Below are 27,363 nucleotides of genomic sequence, written 5' to 3'. Positions count from 1 at the left end.
TCCTGGCTTTGCCACTTACCTTGCAGCTGAACTTGTGCCTTGTGCCTGTTTTCTCACTTGCAAATGGAGATCATGTGGAGGCCCCACCTGGGGGGCTCTTGTGAGGTTGCATATGTTAATCTACATGAAGTGCTCACAATAGGCCTGGCACAGAGTAAGAGTCTCTAAGTGTTAGCTGTTATTTTATCTATAGAATAGAAATACCAGTTTTCCCTGCTCCAAAGGTTGCTGCTAAGTCCAAGCGTCGTTACGAAAGTGCTTCGAAAAATTAAAAGGTTAAGAGTTTTTAATAGACTCACAGACATAGACAAAAGCCAGGAGAGTTCTGAGCAACTGTTTAGTCACCCCAGCAATGCAGGATCCTGGGATCTAAATTAAAGAGACATTTGGGCAAGTGCACAGAGAAGCAAGTCCAAGGTCAGTCCCAGGTCCCGAGTTTGTAGTAGTAAAAACTGGTAATGATCTAAACATCCACTAGCAAGGCAATGATTAAACAAGTACTTTCCACACAATGGGACACTATGTAGCCAGTTAAAAGAAAAAGGCAAGGGCTTCCCTGGTGGCTCAGTGGTTGAGAATCTGCCTGCCAATGCAGGGGACCTGGGTTCGATCCCTGGTCCGGGAAGATCCCACATGCCACGGAGCAACTAAGCCCGTGTGCCACAACTACTGAGCCTGCGCTCTAGAGCCCGCGAGCCACAACTACTGAGCCTGCATGCCACAACTACTGAAGCCCGTGCGCCTAGAGCCTGTGCTCCGCAACAAGAGAAGCCTCCGCAATGAGAAGCCCGCGCACCGCAACAAAGAGTAGCCCCCGCTCGCCACAACTAGAGAAAGCCCGCGCGCAGCAACGAAGACCCAATGCAGCCAAAGATAAACAAATAAATAAATAAATTTATAAAAAAAAAAACAAAACTTGACCTTTTAAAAAAAAAAAAAGCAAAAGGCAAGTGACAAAGTCACAGCAGCACTATTCACAATGGCCAAAAGATGGAAGTAACTCAAATGTCCATCAGCAGATGTATGGATTAAAAAAATGTGATCTATCCAAATGACAGAATATTATTCAACCGTAAAAAGAAATGAAGCACTGACACAGGCTACATTGTGGATGAACCTTGAAAACATGATGCTGAGTGAAAGAAGCCAGACACAAAAGGCCACATATTGTATGAGTCCATTTATATGAAGTGTCCAGAACAGGCAAATCCATAGAGACAGAAAATAGACTAGAGGTTACCAGAGGCGGGGGGGAGGGGGGATTGGGGAGTGAGTGCTATGGGTGCAGGGTCTCCTTTGCGGGTGGTGAAAATGTTTTGGAACTAAATAGAGGTGATGATGGCACAACATTATAAATACATTAAATGATGTACTAAATGCTACTGAATTGTACACTTTAAAACTGTTAATTTTATGTTCTGTGACTCGCTTGTCAATTTTTCTAAAAGGGCAATCCAAACAGTAAATACATAATTTTCATTTGTTAAAAAAAAAGGCAAGTGATAATCCATACAGCATAATCCCTTTTATTTTAAAAACAAAACACATTCCCTGCAATGTCAACGCCAGCACTGTAGGAGCTTTTTCTTATTTAAAAAAAACACGCACATGGAATATGTGTGTAAATGCATAGAAAGGGATGGCTTTCCCTCTGGTGAGTGAGAAGGAGGCAAAGGGAATTCTCATGTTTTTCTTGAGTTTTGTTTCAACTTTTACAACATGAATGAATACATGTAATAGTTTCTATTGTTAAAGACCAAAACAACCACCAACACCCACAAACCCATATTGTCTGTCCCCCTCAATCTCTACAAGAAGAAAACACCCTGAGAAGATAGAGCCGCTTGCCCCAGATCTGCTAGTTAGTGGCCATTTGGAGCATAATCCGGGTCTCTTAGTACCAGACCCACACATGTTCACTCCCCCAGAGCCAGAAAAGCACCTTTGATACTGGATGGTGATGTTTATCAAGCACCTGCTGTCACCAGCTACTGGGCTCAGCGCTCACCATGGATGAAGTGGTGCTCAGACCCCCTCGGATCCCTGTGTTCACCCCTCGCCTCTCTTCAGTGTGCTTCTGCTACTGACCAGGCACCTTGGGCTCCCTGGCTGGCAGGCTCTGTAAGAAAGCACAGGCCCCGTGCCTAAGGGCAGGGCAACTCTGAGGTGTAACTCACACTCCAGAGCTCGCTGCCCTGCATGGGCTTTATTGGGCTTCCTCCTTTCCCTGTCCTGATCCCCCCACTTCCCCAACAGTCTTTTCTAGGGCTGCTTCCTTAATAAATCACCTGCAGAGGAACATCCTCGCCTCAGGTCTCCTTCTAGAAGACACTGATATAAACAGAACTTAACTCATTTTATCCTCAGAATACTTTATGAAGTAGGACCCCTGCTGCCCGCCTTGTAGAGCCGATGAACCTGAGGTGCACAGTAGCTTGTTAACTTTTACAGTAGTCACACAGCTAATACCAGGATTCAAGCTCCGGCAGTCTGGCTCCAGGATCTACACTTTTTTTTTTTTTTCTTTCACGTTGTGGTGTGTATCAGTGCTTTATTCCTCTTTATGGCTGAATGATATCCCATTACATGGACAGACCATCTTTTGTTCACAGTACTTTTTTTTTTTTTTTTTTTAATTAATTTATTTATTTATTTATTTATGGCTGTGTTGGGTCTTCGTTTCTGTGCGAGGGCTTTCTCTAGTTGCGGCGAGCGGGGGCCACTCTTCATCGCGGTGCGCGGGCCTCTCACTACCGCGGCCTCTCTTGTTGCGGAGCACAGGCTCCAGACGCGCAGGCTCAGTAGTTGTGGCTCACGGGCCCAGCTGCTCCGCAGCATGTGGAATCTTCCCAGACCAGGGCTCGAACCCGTGTCCCCTGCATTGGCAGGCAGATTCTCAACCACTGAGCCACCAGGGAAGCCCCTGTTCACAGTACTTTTAAAAAAATATTTATTTATTTATTTGGTTGTGCTGGGCCTTAGTTGCAGCATGTGGGCTCTAGTTCCCTGACCAGGGATCAAACCTGGGCCCCCTGTATCGGGAGCGAGGAGTCTTAACCACTGCGCCACCAGGGAAGTCCCCAGAATCCACACTCTTGCGACCACTCTACTGCTTCTCAAAGTCTCACAGCCCAAGCTCCTTATGTTATCAGCAAGTGTACTGGAGAGAATAATGTCCCCTCAAACTTCACATCCACCTGGAACCTCAGAATGTGACCTTACTTGAAAATAGGTCTTTGCAGATGTAATTAAGTTAAGGGGAGGTCAGGCTAACTGAGGGTGCGCCCTAAATCCAATGACTGGGTCCTTATAAGAGAAAGGAGAGGGAGAGTCAGACACACAGACACACAGAGGAGGCCACGTGACAACAGAGGCAGAGCCTGGAGTGATGCAGCCACAAGCCAAGAGCTGCCACCTGGAACAGGCAGGGAGCTTCTTCCCCTAGAACCTTTGGAAGGCGCACAGCCCTGCTGACACCTTGATTTTGGACCCCTGGCCTCCAGATCCGTGAGAGAATACATTTCTTTGTTTGAAGCCTCCCAGTTTGTGGTCATTTGTTACAGTGGCCCCAGAAAACTAATACAGCAAGCATACGGAGAAAGTCCTATATAGAAGGTGCACAGACGATTTCTATTGAGCTGAAATTCATATCGGCCACTCTCGGGTCCCACAAAAGGTTCAACTGGTAGGACAAAAGCGACATAATTGCCCTCAGGGCTATCTTTTATTGACTAGTTCTGCGTTTGATGCTGTATATATTTTTCTCAACAGTCCTGGGCGTCAGGAGTTGCCACACCCACCTTACAGGTGAGGAACCTGAGGATGGGAACAAGGTGATGCATTGGTAAGAGTGGGTCTGAGTTTTTTTTTTTAAATTAATTAATTTATTTATTTATTTTTGGCTGTGTTGGGTCTTCATTTCTGTGCGAGGGCTTTCTCTAGTTGCGGCAAGCGGGGGCCACTCTTCATCGCGGTGCGCGGGCCTCTCACTATCGCAGCCTCTCTTGTTGCGACGCACAGGCTCCAGACGCGCAGGCTCAGTAGTTGTGGCTCACGGGCCTAGTTGCTCCGCTGCATGTGGGATCTTCCCAGACCAGGGCTCGAACCCGTGTCCCCTGCATTGGCAGGCAGACTCTCAACCACTGCGCCACCAGGGAAGCCCTGGGTCTGAGATTTAAACTCAGGTCCACCTCACTCCACAGCCCATTCCCCTTATAATGGACTGCTCTACCCGGGCACATCTCCAAGAATATTCTAGCTCTGTGTGTCCAACTCAGCAGCCACTAGTGGCAACGGAGCACCTGAGATAGGGCACGTCCAAATGGACATGTGCTGAAAATGTAAACTACACATAAGCCATCAACAGATGGGTAGATCAACAAAATGTGGTCTATCCATACAATGGGATATTACTCTGCCTTAAAAAGGAAGGAAATTCTGACACAACTACAACATGGATGAAACTCAAGGACATTATGCTCAGTGAAATAAACCAGTCACAAAAAGACAAATATTGTATGATTCCACTTATGTGAGGTACCTGGAGTAGTCAAAGTTATAGAGACAGAAAGTAGAATGCCGGTTGCCAGGGGCTGGGGGAGGGAGAAATGGAGAGTTATTGTTTAATGGGGACAGAGGTTTACATTTGCAAGATGAAAAGAGTTCCGGAGTCTGGTTGTACAACAATGTGAACGTTCTTAACGCTGCTAAACTATACACTTAGAAATGGTTAAGATGAGAAATTTTTTTTTTTAACCTCTTTATTAGAGTACAATTGCTTTACAATGGTGTGTTAGTTTCTGCTTTATAACAAAGTGAATCAGTTATACATATACATATGTTCCCATATCTCTTCCCTCTTGCATCTCCCTCCCTCCCACCCTCCCTATCCCACCCCTCTAGGTGGTCACAAAGCACCGAGCTGATCTCCCTGTGCTATGCGGCTGCTTCCCACTAGCTATCTATTTTACGTTTGGTAGTGTATATATGTCCATGCCACTCTCTCACTTTGTCCCAGCTTAAGATGAGAAATTTTATGTGTATGTTACCACAGTAAAACATACATATATATATTATATTATATATAAATGAATGACCCACCAGATTTCAAAGACTTAATATGAAAAAAATGCAAAATACCCTACTGATAATTTTTATTTTAAATTTTTAAAATTTTTATTTATTTTTTTCGGCTGCACCATGCGGCTTGCAGGATCTTAGTTCCCTGACCAGGGATTGAACCCAGGCCCTCAGCAATGAAAGCACAGAGTCTTAATCACTAGACCACCAGGAAATTCCCCCCTACTGATAATTTTTAAATTGATTACATGTTGAAGGATGATATCTTGGATCTACCGGGTTAAATAAAAATATTAATGAGGGGACTTCCCTGGTGGCGCAGTGGTTAAGAATCTGCCTGCCAATGCAGGGGACACGGGTTCGAGCCCTGGTCTGGGAAGATCCCACATGCTGCGGAGCAACTGGGCCCGTGAGCCACAATTACTGAGCCTGCATGTCTGGAGCCTGTGCTCCGCAACAAGAGAGGCCGCGATAATGAGAGGCCCACGCACCGCGATGAAGAGTGGCCCCCACTTGCCGCAAATAGAGAAAGCCCTCGCACAGAAACGAAGACCCAACACAGCCAAAAGTAAATAAATAAATAAATAAATAAATAAATAAGTAAACCTATTCTCAAGAAAAAAAAATTAATGAAATTACTTTCACCTGTCCTTTTTACTTTCTTTTAATGCCACACCTAGAAAAATCATAATCATATCTGTGGCTTGCCTTACATTTTTTGGTAAAAGGCAAAAGATGTACACAACCGGAAGAGCAACCAGTGTATTGCCTTACATTTTTTTTGGACAGTGCTGTTCTCAGCTGCCCTTCAGAAAATGGATATGTGGTCAGTTTTCATCCTCTCCTGGTGACAGAGTTGTTTGTCCAGAGCCCAGGAATTTTTTTTCCAGACGCTTGAGTGTATCTCTGCACCCCCATGCCCCCAGTCCAATTGCTTCCATATCTGTAATTCATCTCCGCATGTGCTAACTAGTAGTTTCCAAGTGCTGACAAGACGATTTCCAAATACAAGAAGTAGGGAAGTGCTTTTTAATCTGGAGACTTCCAGGGAGTGGGAGACAGGAGACTGGCAGGTGCTCTGAGCGCACTGCCCAGTACTTTTTTCTTTTTTTTTTTAATTAATTTTTATTGGAGTATAGTTGCTTTACACTGTTGTGTTAGTTTCTGCTGTACAGCAAAGTGAATCAGCTATACGTACACATATATCCCCTCTTTTTTGGATTTCCTTCCCTTTTAGGTCACCACAGAGCATTGAGTAGAGTTCCCTGTGCTATACAGTAGGTTCTCATTAGTTATCTATTTTATACATAGTAGTGTATATGTGTCAATCCCATTCTCCCAATTCATCCTACTCTCCCTTTCCCCCCTTGGTAGCCATACGTTTGTTCTCTACGTCTCAGTGCCCAGTATTAATAGCTGGGAAAGCAGCACTGTTCCGGGCAGGGCTGGCTCTTCTAAGCGGGCATCCCAGCCCACTCACCCCCTAAATCCTGTTTGCCCCTAGGCCTTGCCCCACTGCCTAAAGTGGTGCCAGACACACAGTCTAACTTCATGGGCTGCACCTCCTCCCAGGGACCCCTCGGCCCAGTGTCTGTTCCTCTCACAGGTGGAAGACATGCTTTTGCCCTTATTGTGTTCCCATGGCTTCCCAGGCAAAATAAAAATAACTGTGAAAGGCATGCCTGGCACCTGCCCAGTTTCTCCACTTGGGTGAGGGCTGCTGTCGAGCTGAACACTGGAGCCTCCCCGAGCTCACCCCCGGGAGCTGGACCCACGCGAGATGCCAATTAACTGCGTCTCAGATGGCACCTGTGTGGGCTGTCTGATGAAGAGCCCAGCAGGGATGCAGAGAGCCGAGGCCAAGCTCTCCCACACGGGGGGTGCCGTGTGCACACACATGCAACCGAGCGCTGAGGAAGCAGCTTAGGGTGTTCGGGCCCGTGCCTGGGGGACCTGCGGCCTCCAGGGAGTCACTGGGGTAGGCAGGGGGAGTTCCAAGGTCACCCCTGGAGGCCTCTGGGTGCCCTGCAGAAATGTCACAGACCAAAAGATGGCTATGGGGACATCCCTGGTGGTGCAGTGGATAAGACTCCATGCTCCCAATGCACGGGGCCCGGGTTCGATCTCTGGTCAGGGAACTAGATCCCACATGTGTGCCACAACTAAGAGTTCGCATGCCACAACTAAGGAGCCGGCAAGCCGCAACTAAGACCCAGCACAACCAAATAAATAATAAATATTAATAAATAAATAAACAAAATAAAATAAAAACCACCAGACCATAAGGTAGAATTCCAAATGATATTAATTAGGGAGACGACTAACATTTAAAAAACAACAAAAACAAAAAAAACAAAAGATGGCTGTGGGCACCTCACTAAGTTCAACACAGTTACCACAGGACTCAGCAATTCCATGCTGAGGTATATACCTCAAAGCACCGAAAACAAATGTCCACACAAAAACATGAAGGTGCCAGAACCTTCACAGCAGCACTCTTCACAATAGCCAAAAGTTGGAAACAACTCAGCGTCCATTGGTGGATGAATAGATAAATGAAACGTGGTCCAAACAGACAACGGAGTGTTACTAAGCCATAGAGAGGAAGGATGCACCCTCTCAGCCTGTTTTCCTCCTCTTCTCAAAAAGGAGATTGGATTCGATAACAATGGCTCACAGTAACAACAGTTAACACTTGCTGAGTGTGGGCACCAGGTACTATTCAGTTTACACGTATTAATTCATTTAATCCTCACAACAACTTTATGAGGGAGATATGGTTATTTCCCCCATTTCTACACGGGGCACTTAAGGCACACCAAGGTCAAGTGACTTGATCAAGGTCACTCAGCCAGTAAGTATTGGGTTAGGATTCACACTGGGCAGTCTGGCTCTAGCACCAACACTTATCACCACTAAGACTTTTGTTTTCACCGCACGACTCACATCTCAACAAAGGAAACCCAAGGAAAAGAGGATGCCAGCACCCGGATCAAACATTTCCTTTTTCCTTGGTCCCTACGGTCCTTATACAGTGTGCTACTTTATTCTCACAGAGTGGTAAACACGAGGTCTGAACTTCAGGCCCCCATGGAAGTCCACCCCCTTCCCAACAAACGGGAGGAGGGGGCTTATATAGGGACCCAGGAAGTTTACCCAGACTAAAGAGTTGGGCCTGAGGTTCCTTGTGATCAGAGCCAGCCTCTGAATGAGAAGGAGGCTGCTGGGGGGCCCACAGCTGATGCAGCCCATGGGGGCCCAGACCAAACCCCTCTGTCTGTCTTTGCTTCTCCAGCACCAGCAGAAGGCCTGGAGTCAAGGTTCTAGATGACTGTTCGTAGGATGAATGACAGCTGGGGGGCTCCAGCACCATTCAGATCTGGGTGGCCACCCTGGGTTGCTCATTGTTAAATGTGTACCCGTGACAAGCACCTCAAATTTCTTCCCAGCACACTTAGAATAAAATCCAAACCTTGGCCTCTAAGGGGCTATGTGATCTGACCCCTGCTGACCCCACTGACCTCATCTTTAACCACCCTTGGCCTTGATCATCTTTTGTGACACTGGTCTCCTTGGTTTCCATAAACAGTCATGCCCCAGGGCCTTTGCACCTGCTTTCCCCCCAAGATATTTGCATGGCTCACTCCATGACTTCATTAGGGCTCAAATGTCACCTCATCAGAGAGGCCCTCCTTGATCACCATATCCAAAGAAGCACCCCACCAAGTCACCTCTATCATATCTCCCCCAGATTTTAGTTCTTCCATAACCCTGGTCAGAATCTGGAACTGTGTCATCTGTTTGTTTACATAGTTATCACCTACCTCCTCCGCACTAGAACATAAGCTTCACGAGGGCAGGGGCTTTGTCTTGCCCAATGTGTACACCCAGTGCCTAGAGAAGAGGCTGGAAAAGTGAGGACTCGCTAACAATTCGTCAAATGAACCTCTCGGTTTCCTCACCTGTAAACCAGGCTACGCAACGTCTCTCAGGCAGAGTGATGGTGAGAATCCCCATGACATGAGACACCATTGCTTGGGGACCACTCTCCTGACTGTCACTGGTGATGCCGGTGATGGCAGTGGGAAGAGCCTTCCCCTCACCCCCCACGCTGGCCCCTCCTCTTACCTTCGTGCTTCTGGAACTCCTCCTCGGAGAAGCTGACGTCCTTGTGGGAGAGGTTGGTCATAAGCTGCTTGTTCTCCTCTTGCAGCTGGGCGATCTGGGAAAGGAGGTCTTGCGCTTCCCCTCGCCACACGTCCTCCACCAGCTCCAGCTCCTGCGGGGGTGAGGGGCCGGAGTGGGGTCACAGCCTGCCCAGGGCGGCAGCCTCACCCCCCCGACCCTCGGGAGCAGCTCAGGCTTGCTGGGGCTTTGGGTTGTTCCCTTCTCCATGAGAACCAGGCCTCGGCAGGTGAGCAGATCAGGCCATCACTAGCCCACATGGCAACTTTACAAAAAACAGAAGGCGTCCTTCCTCTGGGCAAGGCCTGCATTTATGCCGTTAGGACCTGGCCAAGTTAGAACTGCCCTGAAGACAACAACGGCATTGGAACTGTACCTTCTAACTATCTACACAGGAGAGAGAGGGTGGAAGGGCAGCCCAAGGCTACAGGGACCCAAACATACCAATCTCTTTAGGGAGGTCATGTCCCTGATCTTCGGACAGACCCTCCATCAAGACAAACCTCTCTCCAAGGGAGAAAGAGGTTGCAAAGATCCCAGGGATACCACCTGGCCCCGGAGCTCCCTGTATATCTGAAACAGGTGTCTCTTCAAGCAGACCTGGGCGACTCACTTTACAAATCTGAGGCTGTTTCCCTTAGTTGGGGAGCCCTACTATAAAAGCTCACAGTGAAGAAAACAAAAACACTAATTTGAAAAGATACATGCACCCCTATGTTTACAGTAGCATTCATTACTTACAATAGTCAAGACATTGAAGCGACCTAAGTGTCCATCAATAGACAAATGGATAAAGAAGATGTGGTACATATATACAATGGAATACTACTCAGCCGTAAGAAAGAATGAAATCTTGCCATTTGTAACAACATGTATGGACCTAGAGAGTATTATGCTAAGTGGAATAAGTCAGACAGAGAAAGACAAATACTATATGATCTCACTTATTTGTGGAATCTAAATAACAAACCAAACAAAACAAAATGAAAACATTCTTAGATACAGAGAACAAACAGGTGGTTGCCAGAGGGGAGGCGCTGGAGGGGGAGTGAAATAGGTGAAAGGGATTAAGAGGTACAAACCTCCAGTTACAAAATAAATAAGCCACAGGGATGTAATATACGGCATAAGGAATGTGGTCAGTAGTATTGTAATAACTTTGTATGGGGACAGATGGTTACTAGACTTATCTTGGTGATCATTTCATAATGTATGCAAATGTTAAATCACTGTATAGCACACCTGAGGCTAATATAATATTGTGTCAACTGTATTTCAGTAAAAAAATAAAATAAAAAAATAAAGGCTCACAGGGTTGAATGTGAAGATAAACAAGATGTCTATAAAAATTATTTTGTGGATGGCTGTAATCAGAGAAACACATAATAACAAGTGTTGGCAAGGATGTGAAGAAATTGGAAAGCTCCTGCATTGCTGGTAAGAATGTAAAATGGTGCAGCCACTGTGGAAAACAGTCTGGCAGTTCCTCAATAAGTTAAACATAGTTACCATATGACCCACCAATTCCACTTGTAGGGTCTGAGAAATGAAAACATGTGTCCACACAAAAACAGGTACATGAATGTTCATAGCAGCACTATTCATAATCGCCAAAAGGTAGAAACCACCCAAATGTCCATCAATTGATGAAAAGGTGAATAAAATGTGGTGTATCTGGAATATGATTCAGGCAAAAAGGGATGAAATACTGACATATGCTACAATTTGGATGAACCTTGAAAACATGATGCTGGGCAAAAGCAGCTGGTCACAAAAGGTCACACAGTGTTTGACTCTGTTGATGGGAAATGTCCACAATAGGTAAATCCACAGATACAGAAAGCATACTGGCAGCTTTCCAGGGGCAGAAGGGTTGGCAGGGAGTGAGGAATGACTGTTAATGAGTCTGTGTTTTCTTTTCGGAGCAATGAAAATGTTCTAAAATTGATTGTAGTAATGGTTGCACAGCTCTGTGAATAAACTAAAAACCATTGAATTGTATGCTTTGAATGGGTGAATTGTATGGTATGTGAATTATATTCAGTAAAGCTGTTACCAAAAAAAAAAAAAAAAGAGGTATTTTGTAAAATCATAAACTGTATAGAATGCTGGTTTAAAGCATGGATACTGGAGCCTGTTGACCTGAGTCTGAATTCTGTTTCTGCCATGTACTAGCTGATCTTGGACAAGTTATTCAACCTTAGGGTGCCTTGGAAATGAGAAATACAGTGTTATATCTACCCCCGGGGGTGTCATGAGGAGTAAATGGTTAATATATGTAGATGTTTGGAATAGGGCCCAGTACCCAGAAAGTGCTAAACATATGTCTGCTGATTTCTGGTCCTCCTACAGCCCATCCCAAGCCGGCCCAGGTGGCCGGATGTCAGCATCGCCTCCTTTCATCTTTTAAATAAGTTCCTAAATCCCATCTCCTTTGTCAGGAAGCCTGTTGCACTGGGGAAACGAGAGGTAATAACTAAGTATTCGCACAGCTGCTTCAGGGTCACCAGGGGAGGGGAAGGGTGGGGCCAGAGGGCGAAGTGGTGGTGGAATGATGGAGTGGCCATGGGACCTTCCCACAGGCAGGTGTGGGCTGGAAGCAGAATCAGGCTCCTCCTGCCCTGGTCCTCTCTGCTCCCACCTGACACAGGCTGAGCACACAGAGGGCCCCAGTGCCATCTCAAGTATAACTGGCTGGGGTAGGCGGAACAACGGCCCCCAGAGAGGTCCACATCCTAATCCCTGGAACCTGAGAATATGCGAATTTACACGGCAAAAGGGATTTTGCAGATGTGATTCAGTTAAGGACCCTGAGATGGGGAGATGCTCCTGGGTTATCCAGGTGGACCCCATGTAATCACAAGGGTCCTTAAAACTGAAAGGAGGCAGGAAGGGCAGAATCAGAGACCACGTGGGGACTTCCCTGGCGGTCCAGTGGTTAAGACTCTGTGCTTCCACTGCAGGGGGCGAGGGTTGGCTCCCCGGTCGCGAAGCAGAGATCAGAGTTAGAGATTTGAAGATGCTACGCTGATGACTTTGAAGATGGAGGAAGTGGTCACAAGTCAAAGGATACAGGTGGCTCCCAGGAGCTGCAAAAGGCAAGGAAATGGATTCTCCCCTAAAGGTGCCCGCAGGAATGAATTTCCTGACACCCGATTTTAACCAAAGTGAGACTCACTTCTGACTTTTGACCTCCAGAATTTTATCCAGTACTACCCATACTGATATTATTCATAATATCATATTATCCAATGTGATAATAAATTTGTGTGATTTTGAGTCAGTAAGTTTGTGGTAATTAGTTATAGCAGCAACAGATGAATACAGACTTAAATCCTCAGTTCTTTTTTTTCTTCTCTCAGTGAACTAAAGTTGATGCTGGGGGAGCTGGTTCTTGCCTCTGAGCTGACCACGGAGAATTCGATCTTGCCTCGAAACCAGCTAAAAAGGCTCTTCCAGGAAGTGGTCCCTGACTGATCACCTCGTTAGCCTCCTCTCAGCACTGTCTTCAAACTCCTTACGCTGGCCTGTGAGGCCCAGCATTAACAGACCCCTGTACCTCCCTGACCTCATCTCCTACCCCTCTTCCTCACTCGCTCTGCTCTTGTCACACCAGCCTTCTTTGCGTTCCTTGCACACACCAAGCTCACTCCTACCTCAGGGCATTTGCACTTGCTGCACCTCCTGCCTAGTATGCCCCTCCCCCAGATCTCTCTATGGCTGGCACCTACACTTCATTCAGATCTCAGCTCAGATGCCACCTCCTCAGGGAAGCCTTCCTGACTGCCCCATCAACTAGACACCATCCCTGGCCAGTCTCTTTTATATTTCCCTGTTTTATCTTCTTCATGGTACTTATCATAAGCTGAAATTTTTTAAAAGTTAAAAAAAATCTATCTCCTCACACTAGAATCACACCATTCCATTAGAGTAGCCACTAGCCACATGTGTCTGCTGAGCACTTGAAATGCCGCTGGTCTGAATTGAAACATGCAGTGAGGGTTAAACACTCACTGAATTTCAAAAGACATAATAGGAAAAAAAGAATGCAAAATACCTTATTAATAATTTTTTTGTAACTATGTGTGGCGATGGACGTTAACTAAACTTATGTGGTAATCATTTTGCAATATGTACATACGTCGTATCATAATGTTGTAAGCCTAAAACGAATACGATGTTATATGTCAATTATATCTCAATAAAAATAATTTTTTACATTGATTACATGTTGAAATAATATTTTGGAACGACTGGGTTTGATAAGACATGTTATTAAAATTAACCTCATCTGGGGAATTCCCTGGCAGTCCAGTGGTTAGGACTCTGCGCTTTCACTGCCAAGGGCCCGGGTTCAGTCCCTGGTGTGGCCAAAAAAAATAAAAATTAACCTCATCTGTGTCTTTCTATCAATGTGACATGCCACATTATATATCTATGGGACAGCACTGCACTAGAAAGTCAGGTCCTTGAGGGCAAAGACCTCACCTGTTGTGGTCACCACTGTCGCCCAGAACAGTGCCTGGCACTTAGTAGGTACTAAATAAATATATCTGTTGAATGAATAAATGAACAACGTATGCTGTTTATATTATAGGCACCTGTATCTGCACAGCCACTGCTTTCTAAAGTCTCTTCGCGTGTTTTTCCTGTCTTCCCTGTTACCTGCCCACTGCCTGAGATGAGGACCTGGCTTTCCTTTCCTTTGCATCACCCAAGTCACCTCGACGGGCACTTTGCAAGCTGCGGTCGGTCAACAGGGCTGCAGATGGAGTAACCAGGTAGAACATGATAAGACTGTGGCCTAGGTCTGAGTGATGAACAGAACTGAGTCCGGGGATCTTTTGGGAGGAAGAGTTGGTGGAAGAGAGGGTGCATGCTTTACTGGAGCCGTATTTGTCAAGAGAAAGAGAGAGAGAGAGAAGGAAGAAAAAAAGGAAGGAAGGAAGGGAGGGAGGGAAGGTGGGAGGGAGGAATGAACGGATAGACAGATAAGACGAAGGACATGCTAAGAAGATTTCTGTGGAAATAACACCTTGAAGAGCCTTTGAGGCTTACGGGGTGAGGGGAATCAGACGAGTCTCTCTTGATCCCAAGAATATGAAGTAAAGGGGACTGAAGTGGGGATGGGGAAAAAAAGGATTTTGTCCTCCGAATTAGAAAAGATCGTTCTCTGTATTTACAAATGAGTCCTGGCTTTGAACACACTGGTGTTTACTTCCTGGCTGATAGCATTCCAGAAGTGACAAGTGCAGCTGGCTGGGAATTCCACCTGCCTCCAGGCCTAGTGGCCTCCAATGGCTCCCAAGGGTGTCTGCCAGTCCGGCTGTAGCAGAACTAAAGTGCTAGGGGTGGGGACATAGGTGCCAGGACTTCTTGTGTGACTTGGGCTAAGTCCCTCAGTCCCTGTCAATAAGAGGCAGTTGTATGAGAGGATCTCAAGGTCCCTTCCTTCCCCAACCCCCCGGGAGAGATGGAAGGATCTGGGGTAGGAGTAGGGGTATCTGGGGTGGGGGTGGTGTCTCCAATATCAGCCTAAGAGCCCTCGGTGAAAAACTCTCCTGGCCTAAAAACAATAGTTAACAGTGGCAAGGCCCTCGAAATGGCCCAGGTTTTGTCCTGAGCACTTTAACTCTCACCACAACCCTATGAGATGGGTACTATTATTATCCCCATTTCACAGCTGAGGAAACTGAGGTACAGAGAGACGAGGTGACTTGCCCAAGATCACACAGCCCGTGAGTGACAGGGCTTGAAACCAGGCTATCTAGCTCCCAAGTCCCTGCTCCTGGGAATCTTGACATTAACTACAGGGCCAGGGACATTTTCAAGCTCCCAGTGTGATCCTGGAAACTTTGCCTAAGGCTTGGGAGCTTGAATTTCCTACCTGACCCCAGAGCATAGGGACCTTTGAGGACAAACACAATCAAACCTCCAAAACACTAGTTCTCTTAATCATCCAGGGATCTGCCCTTAGGTTAAGACTGCAAACACAGCCGGGGCTCTGTTCCTTGAAAAGACACAGACCTCAAAGTACACAGTATGTGATGGCTGGCCAGAGAGTTTCAGAGAGGCCAACTGGATTTCCTGAGGCCACACAGCAAGTCAGAGTCTGCTCAGACCCCCTGATCCCCCAAGGAAAAGCGTTTCCTCCCATTCTCAGTCTGAAGGGAGCGTCCCTGGGCTGAGGTTGGGGCAGGGAACCACACGTCTCCCACTTCCTTCTCCCCAGGCACCTTGTCTGGACTCCCGGCCCAGTGAGGAGTCCCTGATTCATGAGCCCAGAGCTTGTTCGCAAGGCAGAGGCTTAGCCTTAAAGCTGCCCCAAATCATCTTCCTCCAATTCAAAGAGGGAGGGGAAGAGGCACTAGAATTACCTCCACTGGGGCTGAGACTCTCAGCACTACCTTGGGACAAATCCCCCCCCCCCAACTCTGATCCTCAGTTTCTTCATCTGTAAAATGAAGAGAATAATCCCTACCTCACAGAGTAAAATCGAGGTGGGGAAACCACCTCAGGTTAATAAACTAGAAGGAACCCTGGACTGGGGTTCATGGTTCCTTTTTGCAAGTTAGAACCCAGAGACTGGCGGTCAATAAGCTCAGTGACTGGAGGTCACATCCCCTTGGCTCTGGAGGGTTCTGGAGTGGGATGAAGAATGGGTCCTGGTATCACATCTTCTTGGGTAACACTGAAGGGCAGGGGCGCTTATTTCATTTCTGGAAAAGAATAATATTATCTAAGCACTTTAGATAGTATCCCATTTAATTTTTATAAGGCAGGTCCTATTAGTATCACCATTTGATATGTGAGGAAATAAAGCACAGGGAGGTTAAATAACTTACTCAAGGTCACACGGCTATTAAGTGGTAAAGGTGGGATTGGAACTCAGGTATGACTCCAAAGAACTACTCTTAATCTTTGGGGGTGCGTTTATCTCTGGGGGTGCGCAGGCTGGGCAAAAGAGGGCCAGGGGCCTCCCTCCTTCCCTCACCCAGTCCGATCGTCTCTCGTCTGTCCCCTGTGCACCTACAGTTGCCCAGTGCTGAAGGACCCCTAGGTCCCAGCGGCCACGTTGCCGGGATGGGCAGACTGAGGCTACCGCCCACCTTCTGGTGCTTGCGCTCCTTCTCGATGCGGTCCATCCTCTCCAGGCGCAGTCGGTCCAGCTCGAGGCGCAGCTCGTCCAGCTCGGGCGCGACGTGGTGGCGGCTGACCAGCACCTCCAGGATCTCCAGGACACGCACGACCTTGGGCATGAGGCGCGCGATGGCCTCGCAGCCGTGCTGGTCGATGACCCGCTCGAACTCGTGGCCCACGAGCGACGCGATGTCGTACACGTCCATGACGGTCAGCTCCGCCACGTTCTTCTCCAGCGCCGACTCGGCCGCCAGCGCCGACCCCCGGTCCTCCTCCATGGCCCCCCGCCCGGCCTCTCCCCCCACCCCGCAAACTAGTGCAACTCCCAAACTTGCCGCTGTCGAGGGCAGCGCCGGGCCGGGCCCACCTCTCGCCGCTGCCGCCGGCCCGCGCTTAGCTGACCCTCGGGCGAGGGCGCACCGGGCGGGCTGCGGGCGTCGGCATGGGCGGAGGCGGCGGGCCGGGAGCCTGGGGTCAGCGCGCGGGGCGTGGGTCTCTGCGCCCGGCTCGGCCCAGAGCCTGCTCCCCAGTGGGGGGAGGACGAGGAGAAAGAGGAGGAGGAGGCGAGGAAGGCGCGCGCGTGCGCAGGCCCGCGGCGCCTCCCAAGTTGGGAATCCGAGTTGGGCGCAATGGAGGCGCGGGGTCTGGCTGGAGAGCGGGCCCCGCTGCCCTCGGAAACAGTCCTCGCCGGCGGCTAGTCCCCACGCCCGGGGCCTGGCAAGGAAGGGCGGCCGTGGCTCCTCCGGGAAACTTTGGCGGCGGCGACGCCGGCTGACGAGCTCCCCCCGCGGGGATACCGCGCGCCCCGCCCCGATCCTGGCCTGGAGAGGGGCGCGCCCGGCTTCCGCCGCCCGAGGGCGCGCCGGGGTCCCCGCGGACACCGCACCCTCACCCACCAACTCCGCAGTCCCCTGCCCCCGCCCCGCTCCGCTCCACCCGCGGGACCTTCCTTCCCCGCCCCCCCCCTCCAGCCGGTCCCCCCCGCGCGTCCGGACGCGCCGCCCCCTCCTCCAGTCCGGTCCTGGCTCCTCCTCTCCCACTCCCGCCCCGGCGGAGTCGAGACTAGCCCAGAAGAGAAGGGGAGGAGGCGGTAGGGGTGCGGGTCGCTGGTCCTCTGGACGATTCACAGTGTCGGGGGCGGCCCTTGCGCTGGAGAGAAATGGAGGGCTCAAGAGGTGGACTCCGGGATGCGGCCCATCCTGGGGAGGAGTCGAGGACCCCACGGCTCGTAGACCCTCCCGGCCGACCAGGTCACCGGGCGGACCTGGCGGCGCCGGGCCCTGCGCTCCAGGAGAGGCGCCCGGGAGAGGGGCAGAAGGGTCGAGGGGTCCTCTGGTCCCTAAGCGGCCGGGCTGCGCTGCCCGCCAGCCACGTCCATTAGCGGCTCCTTGTGACCTAAAAACCACTTCACAGAGGAGGTGAGGCCGGGATTTGGATTTCAGCTTTCTTATCCCAAGCCCTCTGTCCTTTTGACCTGGCGGGATCCACTAGTCCACCAGACCACCCCTCCCCGCCCAGGCGAGCCTTCCCTGAACCCCCACGCCCCACGCATGCGTAATTAGGCGCCCTCCTGTGCATCCCCACATCCCGCCTCCTACTCCCATAAAACTGCTCTTTGCATAGTTTTAACCGTGGTTACACATACGCCTCCCTCCATCAGACTATGAGCTCCTTGAAGTCAGAAAAAAACCCTGAACGCCATTGTAGCTGTAAAAACCCACCCCAACCTGACACATGTTAATTAAAACTAAAATTTTTTAAGGTTTAAAATGCATCGAGCATTGGCTTTACATTTCGTTTAAAAATGCAGAGTGTTTACTATGGCCAGGCATTATTCTAGGTACTTTACAAATATTTCCTCATTTACTCCACTACTTCTCAAAGTGTGGCCTGAAGACCACCAGGGTTCCCCAATACCCAAAGGGTCTCTATGAGGTCCCTTTTGCTGGCTATATATCAGTGAGAGGCTAGATGTTCTTCATATACTGAAACACAGATCAGCATATCGTGATTGACTGAATATGCAGATGCAGATTTGAGGGTCCAGCTCTCTGATGATGAGCTAGACATTAAAGAGATTTGCAAAAATATGAGACAATGGCACTGTCCTTGGTACTTGTTTGTTTGTTTTGAAACATGGTTATTTTTTATTAAAAAATATTCATGGTAGGGACTTCCCTGGTGGTCCAGTGGCTAAGACTCTGTGCTCCCAATGCAGGGGGCCCGGGGTTCGATCCCTGGTCAGGGAACTAGATCCCGCATGCCGCAGCTAAGAGTTTGCATGCTGCAACTAAAGATCCTGCATGTCACAAATAAGACCTGGCGCAGCCAAATAAATAAATACAAATAAATATTAAAAAGAAAATTCATGTTAACATGTCATGTGTCTATTTTAAATTAATTTTTAAAAAACAGCTTAAATTTCTACTTACAGTAGATATCAATAGATATAACATATCTAACAAAATCTCTTTAGGGTCTTCAATGGTTCTTAAGAGTGCCCTCGGAAAAAGGTCCCTGAGAGCAAAAAGTTTGAGAACTGCTGCCTGACGACATCCAAAGAAGTATTATTATCCCTATTTTACAAAAGAGGAAACTGAGGCACAGAGAAGCCAAGTCACTCACCCAAGGCCAGGCAAACTGGTAAGTGCTAAAACTGGGGTCAGATCTGTGCACAGCAATCCAATAAAGTGGACCTATGATTATTTCCACCCTAAATCAAGAACAGTGCAGAATAGGGAGGGATGTTAATTTCCTGTAGCTACTGTAACAACTTGCCACAAACTTGATAACCTGAAACAACAGAAACATTCTCCGCCAGTTCTGGAGGCAGGAAATCTGAGATCAAGGTGCTGTCAGGGCCCTGCTCCCTCTGATGGCTCTAGAGGAGGATCCTTCCTGGCCTCTTCCAGCTGCCGGCTTCCTTAGCTCGTGGCAGTATCACTCCAATCTCTGCCTTTGTCTTCACGTGGCCTTCTCTGTATCTCTGTCTACTCCTCTGAATCTCTTATAAGAACACTTATCATTACATTTAGGACCTACCCACACAATCCAGAACGATCTTATCTCAAGATTCTTAATCATATCTGTATAGACACTTTGAAAAATAAGGTCACATTGACAGGGTCCAGGGATTAGGACGTGAACATAACTTTTTTTGGGGGGGAGGGTGTGTGTCAGGAGGGGTGGCACCATTCAACTCGCCACAAGAGGTTAAGTAACTTGCTTAGGGTACCACAGCTGAGAGGGATGGAGCTGAACCCAGTGGGTGCCCATGGTGAACTAAGGGATAAATAATGAATGCCCAGATTGGGGCAACTTTACCCTCAAGGTAGCAAAGATGTACTGAGAGTCTGCTGGGAGGGGACAAGGAAAGAGGAGCCACAGTGCCAGCCTGCAGCCTGAGCCTCGGGACCAGGGCAGGAAAGTGATGGGAGAGTGGAAGGGATGGAAATGACTTTAGGAAGGGAAAGAGGAGGCAAGGGTCCAAGGTGACCCCCCCAACTGATGAGCCTGAGTGCTTAGGAGAATGCTTACAATCTTAAAAAAAGTAGGGAGAGGCAGCTGTTCCTGATACTTAAGCATCCAGATCTCTCTGCTTTGTAACCTTGGTCCAGTCACTGACTGGGTGTATCATGATCACACCTGAAAAAATTAATTTCTTCATATCAAATATCCAGTCTTCAAAATTTCAATTGTCTCCTCAGTTTACTTCTTCTTCTTCTTTTTTTTTTTTTAAATCTTGATGTTTTCAACACTTAGATTTTTTTAATTAATTAATTAATTAATTAATTATTATTATTATTTATTTTTTTTTTTGGTAATTATTTATTTTTGGCTGTGTTGGGTCTTCGTTTCTGTGCAAGGGCTTTCTCTAGTTGCGGCAAGCAGGGGCCACTCTTCATCGCGGTGCGTGGGCCTCTCACTATCGTGGCCTCTCACTATCGTGGCCTCTCTTGTTGCAGAGCACAGGCTCCAGACGTGCAGGCTCAGTAGTTGTGGCTCACAGGCCCAGCTCCTCCGCGGCATGTGGGATCTTCCCAGACCAGGGCTCGAACCCGTGTCCCCTGCATTAGCAGGCAGATTCTCAACCACTGCGCCACCAGGGAAGCCCCCAGTTTACTTCTTTAAAGTTTGTTTGTTTAACCCAAGATCCAAATAATATTCACATATTGCAATTGGTTGATATGTCCCTTAGTCTCTTTTAATCCTCCATCTCTCTTTTTTTTTTCCTCCTTCCCTTGAAATCTATTGATGAAACAGGATTATTTGCCTTTTAGAGATTCTCAGTCTGGATTCTGATGATTTCACCACTGTGAAATTTCACCTTTAATATGTTTGTTCCCTATATTTTCTTTAGACTGGTGTTGGATGGAGAGATTGATTTGATTTGAGTTCAATTTATTTGGTGGTGATACATTCTAGCATTTGTCTTTATTTTGAAGGGATTCTCTTCTGTTTATTTAGCTATAGATCACATACAGTGACATTAACCCTTTTAATGTGTGCAATTCGGTAGTTTTTAGTACATTTACAAGGTTGTGCAAGCATCACCACTCTCTAATTTCACATTTTCATTAACCTCCCCATAAAACCCTGTACCCATTAGCAGTCACCCTCCATTCCCCTCTGCCCCCAGCCCCTTGCGACCACGAATCTGCTTTCTGGGTCTACAGATTTGCCTATTCTGAACATTTCATATAAATGGAATCATAGACTATGTGGCCTTTTGTGTCTGGCTTCTTCCACTTAGCATCATGTTTTTAAGGTTTATCTCTGTTGTAGCCTGTGTCAGTGCTTCATTCCTTTTTATGGCTGAATCATGTCCCGTTGTAAGGATGGACCACATTTTGTTTATTCATCCATTGATGGACTTTTAGGTTGTTTCCACCTTCCCTGTTGTTTTGCCTGTTGTAAAAACAGTGCTTTTCTTCAGATCACTTTGTAGGAACATCTTCTCCTCACAGAACTCCTTGTTTCTGGGAGATGACCCAGGCTCCAGAAGAGGGTAGGAAGGAAATGGAAAAAGGGCTTTATCCAACCAGGGAGCTCACAACTATTGAGTGAGTACCTTCTGTGTGCCAGGTGGGGCAATCCTGCGACCACCAAGCTGCTTTCTCTCTATGCGTCTGCCTATTCTGGACATTTCAAATAAATGGAATCATACCATATGTGCAGGAATAAGAGAAGACCATAGGCCATGTGTGTGAATCCCAGGTAAAAAATAGGCTCTATTTGTGTGAGTCAGCAGACTGGATTGGATGGGGCAAGTTGGGGAGTGGTGGGGAAAGAAGTTGAAGAGAGGACCAGAAATTGTTTCTGGGGCCAAGTTCATATTTGATGCACTAAGTATGTTATATGATCTTCAGCAAGTCATTGAATCGTTCTTTGTCTTAGTTTTTCATCTGTAAAATGGGAATAACCCCAATCATACCTCCCTCCAGGATTTTTGTGGGGATTAAACGAGTTAAAATACATAAAGTGTTTCGATCAGAGGCTGGCACATAGTAAGAGCTACATTAATGTTAGCTATTGCTATTTATATGATTATTGTTGTTGTTGTTACTATTACATTTGCTGTTATTGTTACCCCTGAAGCATTTAGTTCAGAACAATGACATCATGGAATCAACACTGTTATCTGACTGTTAGAGGAATTGGAAATTAGTGAAACCAAGTCCCATCAATTGTACCTGCAAAATATCTCTCAAATTCTTCCACTTTTCTTCACCTCCCTGAAACCACCCTAGCCCCACTTAATATTATTTCCCCTCCTGGAAGGCTACTGTAGGTTTCTAACTGAGTCGTCTGCTTCATCTCGTCTTCTTTCTAATCTGTCTTCTACACAGCAGCCAGTAATCTTGATAAACACATACTTTTTATCACTCCAGGTATCAATGCCAAGTTACAATAAGCCCAAAGTCCTTCCCATGGCCAACGGGACTTTCATAGTGTCATCTGTGTCTACCTCTCCATCTTCATCTCACACCTAATCGGCTCACTCTCTAAGCACCAGCCACCCTGCTATTCCTTTAGTCCTTCTATGTACCATGGTTTATCTATTCCAAACTCAAATCCCTGGTAAGAGCATCCAAATGGCTAAGCTTGGGTCATAGCCCATGCCCTGGGATCAGACGAAGCAAAGTTTAACTTTTTCAGCTTTCGTCAAAGGAATAAAACTCTGCTTTCACCAAGAATCACACAGGGATGGATCACATAGGGGTGGACAGCCCAAACTTACAAAGGGAGTTCAGATGCTGAGCAGGAAACAACACATGACTTGTTGAGGGGGGCATGCAAATTTGGGTCAGAGCTGAATTGTTGGGAAACAATAGAAAAGGAATTAAAGGTCAGTCCACTAGAGGGCCTCTTTCTGCATCCATTCCACACACAGCATTCAACCTCCCCTCCCAATAACACAGAACAGCTATTTAAAGACTATCGGCTTGACATACATCACAGCAAGATTCTTTTTGACCCAGCTCCCAGAGAAATTGAAATAAGAACACAAATAAACAAATGGGACCTAATGAAACTTAAAAGCTTTTGCACAGCAAAGGAAACCATAAACAAGACCAAAAGACAACCATCAGAATGGGAGAAAATATTTGCAAATGAAGCAACTGACAAAGGATTAATCTCCAAGATTTACAAGCAGCTCATGCAGCTCAATAACAAAAAAACCAACAACCCAATCCAAAAATGGGCAGAAGACCTAAATAGACATTTCTCCAAAGAAGATATACAGATGGCCTACAGACACATGAAAGAATGCTCAACATCATTAATCATTAGAGAAATGCAAATCAAAACTACAATGAGATATCATCTCACACCGGTCAGAATGGCCATCATCAAAAAATCTAGAAACAATAAATGCTGGAGAGGGTGTGGAGGAAAGGGAACACTCTTGCACTGTTGGTGGGAATGTAAATTGATACAGCCACTATGGAGAACAGTATGGAGGTTCCTGAAAAAACTACAAATAGAACTACCATACGACCCAGCAATCCCACTACTGGGCATATACCCTGAGAAAACCATAGGTCAAAAAGAGTCATGTACCAAAATGTTCATTGCAGCTCTATTTACAATAGCCAGGACATGGAAGCAACCTAAATGTCCATCGACAGATGAATGGATAAAGAAGATGTGGCACATATATACAATGGAATATTACTCAGCCATAAAAAGAAATGAAATGGAGGTATTTGTAATGAGGTGGATGGAGTTAGAGTCTGTCATACAGAGTGAAGTAAGTCAGAAAGAGAAAAACAAATACAGTATGCTAACACATATATACGGAATCTAAGGAAAAAAAAAAAAAAAAGGCCATGAAGAACCTAGTGGCAAGACGGGAATAAAGACACAGACCTACTAGAGAATGGACTTGAGGATATGGGGAGGGGGTGGGGTGAGATGTGACAGGGTAAGAGAGTGTCATGGACATATATACACTACCAAATGTAAAATAGATAACTAGTGGGAAGCAGCCGCATAGCACAGGGAGATCAGCTCGGTGCTTTGTGACCACCTAGAGGGGTGGGATGGGGAGGGTGGGAGGGAGGGAGATGCAGGAGGGAAGAGAGATGGGAACATATTGTATATGTATAACTGATTCACTTTGTTGTGAAGCAGAAGTTAACACACCATTGTAAGGCAATTATACTTCAATAAAGATGTTTAAAAAAAAAAAAAAAGACTATCGGCTTGCTGAAATATTTGTGAATAAAAAGATATAATGTCTTTGAATTGCTTTAAAATAATCCACTGGGACGGTGGGATGGTTGGGAATATGGATAAAATGAAGACTGGCCTTTTCGTTAATAATTGTTGAAGCTGGGTGATGGGTACATGGAACTTCATCATACTATTTTTCTTCCTTCTGTAATATTAGAAAATTTTCATTAGAAATTTAAAAAATTAATATAGACTATGGACTTGAGTGAATGGCAAAATATTAGCTTTCCTTGGATGAGTTTTGTTTCAGCCATGGGTAAAAGAAGAGAGATTTGATGCCACCAACAGGAACAGAAGATCTGGAGGCGGGGGGAGAGAGGATGAGTGGGGTGCTGGGACCTCCCACGGTTATAGGGACAGGAGGAAGAGCCAGTTGCATGGGCACGTGGCAGAGAGAAGCAGTGATTATGTGGAAGGAGAAGTTACTGCTTCCTGGAAAATCAGGCTACCAGTGCCTGAGAAAGCACACTAGGACTTGAGAGGGAACTTCGGGGCACTAGAGTGTAGCTCCCCTGTGCTGTTGCTGTAGACTATCTAATAGATTGAATGTCTGTGCCCCGCAAATTCATATGTTGAAAACCTAACCCCGCAATGTGATGATGTTAGGGGGAGGGGCCTCTGGGAGGTGATGAGGTCATGAGGATGGAGCCCTCATGCATAGGATTAGTGCTCTTATAAAAGAAATGCCGGAAACTCCTCACCCCTCCCACCACGTGAAAAGACAGAGGTCTGTGAACCAGGAAGGGAGTTCTCACCAGACACCAAATCTGCCAGTGACTTGATCTTGGACCTCCAGCCTCCAGAACTGTGAGAAATAAATTTCTGTTGTTTATAAACCACCCAGTCTATGGTACATTTTTTTTTACCTCCTTTTTAAAAAAATTGTGGTATAGTTAACATACATTGTGTAAGTTTAAGGTATACAACATGTTCATTTGATCCCTTTACGTATTGCAATATGACTGCCACCGTAGCATTAGCTGACATCTGCATGTCTATGGTTTTTTGTTATAGCAGCCAAAGCTGACGAAAACAGACTATTTTACGAGGACCCTTATCTTTCAGGAGTCTGAGTAGTCTTCTGCTCTACTTGCCCTGTCCCTTGGGCTCAATCCCAAGGGTTGACCACCTGAAATAGCCTCACACCCACTCTTCTACCCACACAGCCTTGACTTCCCATGGTTGCTAATCTGGATTATCCTTCCTCTTCCTTACTCCCTCCTCCTCCTCCTCCTCCTCCTCCTTCTCTTCTATCTCCTCCTCCTCCTCCTTTAATTTGATAGACTTGAGATGGTCATGAACTGTTCTGATATCGTCATTACATCTTTAAACACCAGAACGTCACGTGAGACTCAGTTTGTTCTGCAGTGATTCTACTTAATGGTCAACCCCCGCCCCCCAACTCAAGGACATTATATGGAAGATAATAATGTCCCCAAACCCATCATGGAAAACCTTAGTAACAAGAGTCTTTAAAGTGCATTGGGCACGCTCTCTGAATTTCAATGTCTGTTTCCACCTGAAGAGAGATTACCTGTAAATACTGGGTCTGTGTAGATTTTCCATTACAGTTACATTAATTTGGTAGCACTTCTCTGCTTTGAGGGTCTCATCCACTTAAATGGTTGGGCTCTTAATTAAATAAAATGTTTAAATAAAAATATTTAAAAAGTAAAAAAATCACCCACTGCCTTTGTATGGGTTCCTTAAAAAACTTATGAGTTAATGCTTTATTGGAGGGTATGATACCAGGGAAGCAAGAGTCAGGGAAGAAGGGAAGTGAGGCCGAAAAGGAGGGAGAGCAAATTCAAGGTGGAATATTACCGAAGTTGGTCCAGCTTTGCAGGAACACTCAGCCGGATGCTTAATCTAATGGGAGGTCTCTGGGGAGAATGTGTGAAACCGCTGAATCTCAGAACTGTCCAATAGCACGGACAGGGGTATTGGGAGGGTATATGGGGGGCGGGGAGAAGATGAGCGATTTATCTGCCCGCTCCTTTATGTCTCTCATTAGTCCTCCCCTTGGGGCATTAACCTCCCCCCTTCTCTAGGCAGATCTCCCCTAGTTGGGTTGGTCCTCGGTGCTGAGGCAGCCGCAGCCTTTGCCCCTGTGGTCTTCTGAGACCATCAGAACTTGTAGGAGCTGAGGTGAACCTGGCACTGCACAGGGTTCTGCCACCACAGGAACAGCGTGAGCTGTAGCTGATGCTGTTCATGCCGGGAAGAGAGGCAAGTATCCCAGGTGGAGGTGGGGGAGGGTACAGGTGGGACAAACGGCTCTGGATTTGCCACAGCCATAATCTGTCCATTTACAAAATTATGGATGCAGTAGGCTTCCTCCCATCCCATTTCACTCCCAGGTAACTACTGTTGACAGTTTGATCCATGAGCTTCCTGATTTTTTCCTGAGAATATCTAAACACACATTTATTTTTTAAATGGAAGCATGACATACATATTAGTATGCAATTTGCTTTTGTCACTTAACATTACCCTGTAATTATCTTTCCAGCTCAGCATATATACATCTACCTTGTTCTTTTTTCTTTTTTTTAATTAATTGATTTATTTATGGCTGTGTTGGGTCTTCGTTTCTGTGCGAGGGCTTTCTCTAGTTGCGGCAAGCGGGGGCCACTCTTCATCGCGGGGCGCGGGCCTCTCACTATCGCGGCCTCTCTTGTTGCGGAGCGCAGGCTCCAGACGCGCAGGCTCAGTAATTGTGGCTCACGGGCCCAGTTGCTCCGCGGCATGTGGGATCTTCCCAGACCGGGGCTCGAACCCGTGTCCCCTGCATTGGCAGGCAGATTCTTAACCACTGCGCCACCAGGGAAGCCCTCTTTTTTCTTTTTAAATAGATAATCCTGCCTCATTCTTTTAAATGATGATTGTATAGTTTTCTGTTTTATGGATGTACTGTAATTTACCTGCTTATTTCTCCCTTGATAGACATTCACACTATTTCCCGGTCTGGGCTATTTTAAACAACATTGCTGTGTAAGTCCAGGCAAGTTTTGGTTCTTTCAATTTGATGGGAAGTGAGTGGCTAAAATACGTTACATCCTTATCTGCCCAGCACCTCCATTCCTGCCTATAGATTAGGCAGTAAGGACGAGGCTGCCGGCCACAGCTCACCCTGCAGAGAGCCAGCCCCGGGCTATGTTGGTGCGGGGGCGGGGGAGAGCGGGTAGGGGGTCCCCCCTCCCTGCAGCCACGCCTCTT

General features: G+C 47.0%; 1 protein-coding gene across 1 annotated transcript in view; it reads right to left on the bottom strand.

The window, feature by feature from the left end:
- RILPL1 (Rab interacting lysosomal protein like 1) overlaps positions 1-17,307 on the bottom strand; it is a 44,310-nt gene extending 27,003 nt beyond the window's left edge. Inside the window, exons 1-2 of the mRNA XM_068563836.1 lie at positions 16,374-17,307; positions 9,208-9,358 (exon numbers count right to left, since the gene is read on the bottom strand). Of these exons, the coding sequence (XP_068419937.1) occupies positions 9,208-9,358; positions 16,374-16,682 (460 nt within the window). The 5' untranslated portion in view covers positions 16,683-17,307. The remainder of the gene's footprint in view (positions 1-9,207; positions 9,359-16,373) is intronic.
- Positions 17,308-27,363: the final 10,056 nt, after the last annotated feature.

Source organism: Eschrichtius robustus, chromosome 14, assembly GCF_028021215.1.
Source record: "Eschrichtius robustus isolate mEscRob2 chromosome 14, mEscRob2.pri, whole genome shotgun sequence".
Lineage (NCBI taxonomy): Eukaryota > Metazoa > Chordata > Mammalia > Artiodactyla > Eschrichtiidae > Eschrichtius > Eschrichtius robustus.
Note: the sequence above shows the minus strand (reverse complement) of the source record. Positions and strands in the feature narration are given on the sequence as shown.